Below are 8,209 nucleotides of genomic sequence, written 5' to 3'. Positions count from 1 at the left end.
TTCAGGGACTTGGGGACAGGAAGGAAGTTTAATCAAAATTGGTTAATAAGCATTTTGTTTCTGATTGATGAGTGGGAATGAGCAATTCAGTTACTCATTTATGAGGTAAGGACTGAGAATTTGGAGATTCTGTGTCTGTCCATGTCATAAATAAAGGAACAACTGTTTTGAGTCTTATCTAAGTCGTATAGGAATGGTGATTCTTTTCAGTAAGCCATTGTCCTGAACACAAAGGTGGGGAGATTTCTTTAACTATTGCTGTTTTCCAGTATCACAAGGTTCAGGTAAAATTCAACTTTCATTGAAGTCATTACTATTATCTCCATTTATGAATAGATGAGAAGCCCTGGTGGTACAATGGTTAAAGCACTCGGCTGCTAACCAAAAGGTCAGCGGTTCGAACCCCACCAGCTGCTCTGCGGCAGAAAGATGTGGCAGTCTGCTTCCATAAAGATTACACCCTTGGAAACCCTATGGGACAGTTCTACTCTGTCTTATATGGTGCTATGAGTCAGAATTTGACTCCATAGCAATGGGTTTGGTTTATGAATAAATGACCTCTGAGAGGGTAACTTGTCTAAGACATCAGCCAAGAGGAGGGAGAGCTAGGATATGAATACAGGCATTCTAACTCCAGAGCCCATGCTCTAACTGCTATATTTTTAAAGCAGTTATATATTATATGTTATCTCTTTAAAGCAGTTGTAATATTGTATTAAAACGGTTTGCTCATTCATACACCCGAGAGAAAAAATTTTGAGTAGGCTGTGGTTAAACCATTCAACCATGCATAAAAGCCATTTGCCCTGGAGTCAACTCGGACTTACGGCGACCCCACGTGTGTGGAAGTAGAACTGTGCTCCATCGGGTTTTCAATGGCTGATTTTTCAAGGTAGATCACCACGCCTTTCTGCCGTGGCAACTCTGGGTGGACTCCAACCCCTAACCTTTGGGTTAGCAGCCAAGCGCGTTAACAAACTTGTACCACCCAGGGACTCCACAAGCATGAATAAAACTCCCCAAAAGAAAGTTACAGAATGAGAATACAGTCAGGCCGAGGAGGAGAAGGGAGAAAAGAAGGAAGAAGTAGGGGTGGTGGTGTCTTTGCATTCTTGGGTCTCCAGCACCCTAAACAGCGCTTAGCACTGTATAGGTGTTCAGTACGCTTTTGCCATCTGGGGTGCCGAATGAATGAATTCAGTGTAGACTTGGTTAAGTCCTTTCCTCTCTAGAACCCGTTTTCCTCTGTAAAATGGCAACAGGGGTCTGGGTTATGTGGGCGGAGACGGCTGGGACACAGCGGCGCCCGTCCGAGTTGCGCAAGCACTGCCAGGCGGGGCTTCTGCAGTGTCCGCTGAAGGGCGAAAGCCGCTCGGGCTGCGGAGAACAGTTGACTCGTCTGCCTCTGCGATTACGGGAAAGCGCCCCGGGTGTGCTAGGTGGGAAGGGCACGGGGACGAAGCTCCTGTGCCCTGAGCAGTGTGGACGCGGCGGGGAAGCCAAGGAGACCGGGGGAAGGGGAGGCCCGTCGTGAGGAGGGCGCCGGGCGCGGTCACCGCCTCTGGGAGAGACCCGCTCTGGGAGGCGGGTGGTAGGGACTGAAGTAACGAGAAAAGGAGGGAGAGATAGGGGAGAGTCATCTGAGAGAGACCCAGAGGCCGGTGGAGACTTATCTGGAGTCCTCCAAAATAAAAACAAACAACAGACAAATCAAACCGGTGCTATCTAGTCCATTCCGACTCATGGTGGCCCCGTGTGTTGCAGAGTAGAACTGAGCCCCATAAGGTTTTCAAGGTGTGACCTTTCCGAAGCAAATCGCTAGATCTTTCTTCTCAGGAGCCTCTGAGTGGGTTCCAGTTGCCAGGTTTTGCTTAGTAGCCACAGCACGTAACCGTTTGCGCCACCCAGGCACTCATTCCGAGCCTACAAAAAAGAGCAGGTGCGGGTGCAGTAAGAACGCCGCATGCCTAAGCACGCGGGATGAATAACCGATCACACCCCTCTTGGCGGCCTCAGGACGCGTCACTGCCCAGAGCAGAGCTGAGAGGACTTGGAGGGTCGTGAGGTATCGGGGCCCAGGTCGTCTCTAGGGGGCCGTCGGAAGCGCTGGAGTCCGCAGGCACCTCCGGCCGCCGCCGGGTGGCGGAATTGGGGGCAGGAGTTCCCCACCGACCCCGGGAGGAGGCCCCGCCCCCGGGCGGAGGGGAGGCCCCACGATGGGGGGCGGAGTCATCGCCGCCCCCCATCCCCGGGGACTGCGGGCCCCTTCTTAAGCTTTCCGAGCTTCCAGCTGCCCCTCACTCGCCTCTCCTGCCAGTCTCGCTCCCCTGCGATGGCCTCTACGCTGAGCTATGTCTCCAAGTTCAAGTCCTTCGTGATATTGTTCATCACCCCGATACTGCTGCTGCCACTCATCATTCTGATGCCCGCCAAGGTCAGTTGCGTCTCCGGGCAGCCTGGTGGATCCCGGGTGCCCGGTGCCCAGCGGCGGGCACCGAACGTGGGAGCACTGAGCTGGCGCGCACGGATTCGTGGGAGGGCACAGCTCCCCTGAGGCGCGCGCACTTGCGAGCTCGAGATGCTGGATGGGAGGCGCTCCACAAAGAAACCCGAGGGGCACGGAGATTCCAGGGCACACCAACCTTGGGGATCACTGATCTCAGGGCACAGGAACCGTCCCGGCAAGCACAGAAACCTCGAAGTGCGCACACATCTTGGGTGCACAGACTGGGGCTCAGCCCCCCAACATAGAATCTCCCCAAAGTGCACAACGGCGTTTCCCTAGGAAAATGCCCTCCGCGTCGACAGGGAGCCTGGGCGCTTGTCCTTCCTTCTCTCTCTCGTCTCTCTTCCCTTAGCGAGTGGAGACCTCCTGCTCTAGGTGGCTTCCGAGGTGAGGGAACTACGCGAAAAGATCCTCATCTAAGTGGATACTGAGGGCTGTCTTTGACACTCTCTGGCTCTTCTTTGGGCCCCAGTTTCCCATCCATGAGCCCAGTTTATTTCCAGCCCTGAAATCCAGGAAGCTGCAGCTGAGTCAAAATTTCTGCTCCTGGCTGAAGAGCAGGTCGGGTTGGCCTGCTTCGCTCGCTGCCCGCTGTGGCTGTGGCAGGAGGCGGGAGACGTTCCCAGAGCTCGCGCCTTGGGTGGCAGGACCCAGGGTTGCAGGGAAGTCGTGTCTCTGCCCTGGCCTCCTAGTGCTCCAAGGAGGAAGCGAGAGAATGAATGGCCTTGGCCGCAGGCTGGGGGCGGGGCCGGCGCCCTGGCCCGGGCTGCACTGGGCTGTGTGCAGCCTGTTTGGCAGAAGCCCGAGCCCTTTGAAGCCTTTTGTGGTTGGCTGGTTGCTCCTTCCTCTTCATTCCCTCTTCAGCCCTTTCACTCTCAGCCCAGACAGGAAACCTCCGGCTCCTGCTCCCTCCCTTGTCCCAGGCAGGATTAGGAAACAGAGGAGCTCTTCAGGGAATGCTGGGGGCAGTCCTGGGGTGGAGGGTGGGGGGAACACACTGGGAAGCCAACCTGTAAGAGAACTGGGCTTCCACCATTCACTCATCCTTGTGACTTTAGTCAATCCCCTGTGTTCTCTGGCCTTAGTGTCTCATCTGTATAATGGGGCAGGGTAGTTGGGTTCTTACACTTTAAGGCTTGGGGTGCTAAAAGGGATTACCCTGGCTCCCAGAGTGGGTAGGCGGGCAGGGAGGAGCCCTTGGCTGAGCACAGACCCTGGATGGTCCAAGGACAACAGATCCCCTTGAGGTGGCTCTTCAGTGGCCACACCAACTGTGAGTGGCCATATTTCCCCTTTAGAAAGAGAATGTGGGCTGTTATCGTCAGTGGGAGGGAGCCAGGCAGGAGAGCTGTGATTTTAGCTCTGCTAGTGGGGGAGTATTTTTCCTGGAATAATTACAGTAGCTTGGTTGACCTTCCTGCCCCAGGAGAGTGTGACTGAGGCTGTATTGCCACCTTGCCACGCACACAGGTGGGCCCTGAGCTGGGACCCCAACCTGTGTGTGTGTGTGTGTGTGTGTGTGTGTGTGTGTGTGTGTGTGATTAACCTGCCTTGGGAGTGAGGGTCAGGAGAGGGAAGAGGTGACACCAGTTAAAGTTGTTCCAAAGCTGCCTGGACGGGCTTTCCCTTTGGGAACTCGGACTTCTGCCTTCTTGTTTTCTTCCTTTGTGCCTCTGTTTTGGTCGCCACTGAAGAGCTCCCTGTCCCCTGCCGTCCATAGCCAGACCATTGTGCAAGGAAGCCCAGAGGCATGTGGCAAGGGGGCAGAGCAGCTGGGGAGCCAGAGGGACCTTAGTCCCCTGGGCAGAATTGTCAGGTTGGGGAGGCCACTGGTGGGCATGCTGTCCTTCCCCAACCCCAGCCCTTCTCCAGGAGGACGTCCTTTGTTCCTCTCCTCCACCTTGCTTCCTTCCTGGCCTCATCTCTGCTCTGCTTTTTCTGCCCTTTCTCTGCGTCTCTCTTTTTTAAATCACTTTTTAAGAAAATAAATGATATATCCATTGTATCATTTATTTTATTAAAATTGTAAGAAAAAAAAAGTCCTAACAATTCTGTACATTACAAAGGGAAAAAGAAAATACCCTCAAATTCCATGATTTATTAACATTTTGATGGGCATCTTTCCAAAAATCAATCAATCTCTTCTGTCTGTCTCTCTCCATACACACACATACACACAACATATTCTCTTACCTGCTTTATTCATTAAGCAATATGTCATAGACACCCTTATGCATTAATAAATATGTAAATAATGAACTGTGCTTTTATTCAAGTATACATTTAATATGTATTTATTGAGCCCCACTATGTGCTAGGCAGCTGCTAATCGACAGGTTAGAGGTTCAAGTCCACCCAGAAGTGCCTCAGAAGAAAGGCCTGGGGATTTATTTCTGAAAAATGGCCATTGAAAACCTGATGGATTTTGACACACTTGCTAGGCACTGTGCTGGATGCTGAACTAAATCCCATTGTCCGCTTTCATCTCAGCTTTTTTTTTTTAATCTTGTCACATTCTCCACTGCAGGGAAGTACTCTGACCTTAACCACAAGGAACTAGGCTTGTCTTGCAGGTAGAATTCACCACATTCTCCAGAATTACCATCACTTCCCCCTCCCACCCCACCCCACCACCCCAGGCTTTTCTAACCTCTCCCTTCCTATATTCTGCTCTCTCCACTAACACTGTGGGAACGTTCTAGACTAGGGAGGGTCATGTTTACTGACTGGTATTATTCAGGGGCGGGTTGCCTCCTGGGCTTCTTCATAGTGGTATGGAGGTGAGAGGGGCAGAGTTAGCAGTGTGTCTTATTTTCTTTTCTAATGGTTGTGTTTGGCAACTCCAGATACTGTGCAGTGAAAATGGATTACACCTGTCACCTTTAAAGTAGCCCTACTGTTTCTAAGCTTAGATGATTAAAAAAAAAGTTACTGAGCACTTTCTGCGCGCCATAAACTAAGAGTTGTTGTTATTAGTTGCTGTCAGATCAGCTCTATCTCATGGCAACCTTATGTACGACAGAATGAAACATTGGCTGGTCCTCTACCATCTTCATGATCGTTGGTAACTGGGAAATATTGTGTTGTGATCCATAAGGTGTTCATTAGCTAATTTTCAAAAGTAGATCACCAGGCCTTTCTTCCTAGTCTGTCTTAGTCTGGAAGCTCCACTGAAACCTGTCTATCATGGGTGACACTACTAGTATTTGAAATACTGGTGGCAGAACTTGCAGCATCATAGCAACAAGCAAGCCACCGCAGGACAGACAACTGACAGACAGGTGGTGGGTACTCTTAAATCCTCAATTTACAGATGAGAACATGGAACAAGGGGGAGGGTTCAGGGCTGGGAATGGTGTGTCACAAATGGGAGAAGTATTTTAATCAAAGACATTGTTTAGAACTGCCAGCACAGATGGTAAAAAGAAGCAGACTGATTTTCAGACAATTTTCTTATTGTTTTTAAATACTCTACAGTGTATCCCCTTGGTAAAGTAGAGGGTCAGCAAGAAAGAGGAAGACCCTCAACGAGATGGACTGACACCGTGGCTGCAACAATGGGCTCAAACATAGCAAGGACTGTGAGGATGGCATGGGATGGGGCAGTGTTCCACTGTCCTACATAGGGTCGCTATGAGTCGGAACCAACTCAACGGCACCTAACAACAACAGAACAATGTATCCCTTAGTGCATGTCCCTGGAGGGGATCACTCCCATCTTCTGCCCCCCTTGGTACACAACCAACACCAAGACCCAGAGAAGTCAGTGACCTCTGGAGACCAGACAACAGCAGACAGTGAGCATGAATCAGTCTGTCGGGTGTCAACCTGGGCTTCTGGCCACACTGCTGTTCTGGCTCGCCATCAGTGGGAGTCCACCCCCACCCCCCGCAGCCCCAGGGCATTTGGTAAAGTCTGGAGACTTTTTTTATTGTCAACTCAAGACAGTGCTACTAGCATTAAACACCCTATCATGCACAGGACAGCCCCCACAAGAAAGAATCATCTGGCGCAAAGTGTCAATACTGCCGGGGTGGAGAAACCCTGCTTTAGACAGTAGGGAGGTGTGCTGGGGCATTCATGGGATGCCAAGGAAAGATTTAATTTTTCTGACCCATAACATAACCCACAAAGGCTTTCTAATCTTCCTGCACTGTTTTACGCATATAATAGTGCTCTTTTGGGTGATGATAAACAGTGACAATGTTAACACAACCCATGAAGACTTTCTAATTTTCCTGCAATGTTTTATGCATGCAATACATGTTCTTTGGGGTGATGCTAAACAGTGATAGTGTACAGATTTTTTCAGCAGTTTGGTCACAGGTCTGCTCATGTAAAGGCTATGTGATCCGCCCATTCCTTTAGTAAGCATTTGCTGAGCATCTCCCAAGTGCTAGGGCTGTGCTGGGTGCTGAGGACAGAGTGACTCTGCAAACACTGTTTTTGCCCTTGCGTTGCTCACTGTTCGGTGGGGGAGACAGTTAAGGAAACAATTACAATACAGTGTGCTAAGTCCTGGGGGGATACTCAGAAGAAGGGCACAACCCACACTGTGCTGGGGGTCAGGGAAGGTGTCCGAGCAAGAATGCTAAGCTGAAGGCTGAAAACTTATTCCAGGCAAGGGAGTGGTGTGTGAGAGAAGGAGGGTGTGAGAGTGAGAGCATCATGCCGCGGATACTGCAGTGCTTTGGGGTAGCTGGACCTTGGGGTATGAACAGGAAAGGAGATGGGGCTGGAGGAGTCTGCAGGGCCTGCTGCAACACTGAGGGGCTTGTAAGTCACGCTAAGTCACCTGGGTTTTATCCTGAAGACAATGAGAGGCTTTTAAACCAGGGGGTGATGCAATCAGATTTGCAAAGAGGGAGGAGGAGTGTGGATTGATGGCTGTAAGGAGATCAAATTAGGGGACAGCTGCAGGGATCCAGGCGGGAGATGATGGGGCCTGAACTGAGGCAGTGGCCACGGGGATGAAGGGGGCAAGGGGAGGCCAGAGATTTAAGGCGGGGGGTAGAATCTATAGGTTTTGGTGACTGATTTAACTGTGGAGGGCTGTGTAGTGAGGGAGAGGGCAAAGTCTGGGATATTAATGATTATAAAAATATTGATAAAACATAAAACAGCCCAGAGAGGTAGCTATCTTTATCCACATTTTAATAGGTGACAAGCCTGGGGCCCCAAGAGATGACATTACTCACCCGAAGCCCCACAGTGAGGAGGGGTCAGAGCAGCGAAGGCTGGCACCTGGACCCAGGTCTGTCTGACTTCGAAGCCCAACTCTTTCCACTCCTTTCTTCCACCAAGACCCCACTGGCTAACAGATGTGAATACGTAGTTCACACAAAATTAAATAACAGAGACCCTTGTAATTAGAGAGGTGCTAATGAAAACACCAAGTGCCGTCTTCTAAATTGTAATAATAATTAAAAAAAAAATGAGAACACTTAATGCTGGCAAGCTCTGGATGAACTGGTTGACATGTACATTTCTGAGAGCAGGGAAAGTTGAAGTGGCCCTTCGAGAAAGCAACTTGGAATAGGTATCGGGAGGTCAGGAGCCCTGGTGGCACAGTGGTTAAGCACTCAGCTGCTAACCAATAGGTTGATGGTTTGAACCCACCAGCATCTACTTGGGAGAAAGATGTGGCAATCTGCTTCCGTAAAGATTTACAGCCTTGGAAACCCTATGGGGCAGTTCTGCTCT

The 8,209-nt window shown here is 50.6% G+C and overlaps 1 protein-coding gene across 4 annotated transcripts in view; it reads left to right on the top strand.

Moving 5' to 3' along the window:
- The first annotated feature begins 2,250 nt into the window (after positions 1 to 2,250).
- SLC13A5 (solute carrier family 13 member 5) overlaps positions 2,251 to 8,209 on the top strand; it is a 31,253-nt gene continuing 25,294 nt past the window's right edge. For all 4 annotated transcript variants that reach the window (XM_004376115.2, XM_004376116.1, XM_004376113.1 and 1 more), the window contains exon 1: positions 2,251 to 2,434. In XM_004376115.2, coding sequence (XP_004376172.1) covers positions 2,333 to 2,434 — 102 coding nt within the window. In that variant the 5' untranslated portion in view covers positions 2,251 to 2,332. The remainder of the gene's footprint in view (positions 2,435 to 8,209) is intronic.

This window comes from Trichechus manatus, unplaced genomic scaffold (genome assembly GCF_000243295.1).
Source record: "Trichechus manatus latirostris isolate Lorelei unplaced genomic scaffold, TriManLat1.0 scaffold00040, whole genome shotgun sequence".
Classification (NCBI taxonomy): Eukaryota; Metazoa; Chordata; class Mammalia; order Sirenia; family Trichechidae; genus Trichechus; species Trichechus manatus.
Note: the sequence above shows the minus strand (reverse complement) of the source record. Positions and strands in the feature narration are given on the sequence as shown.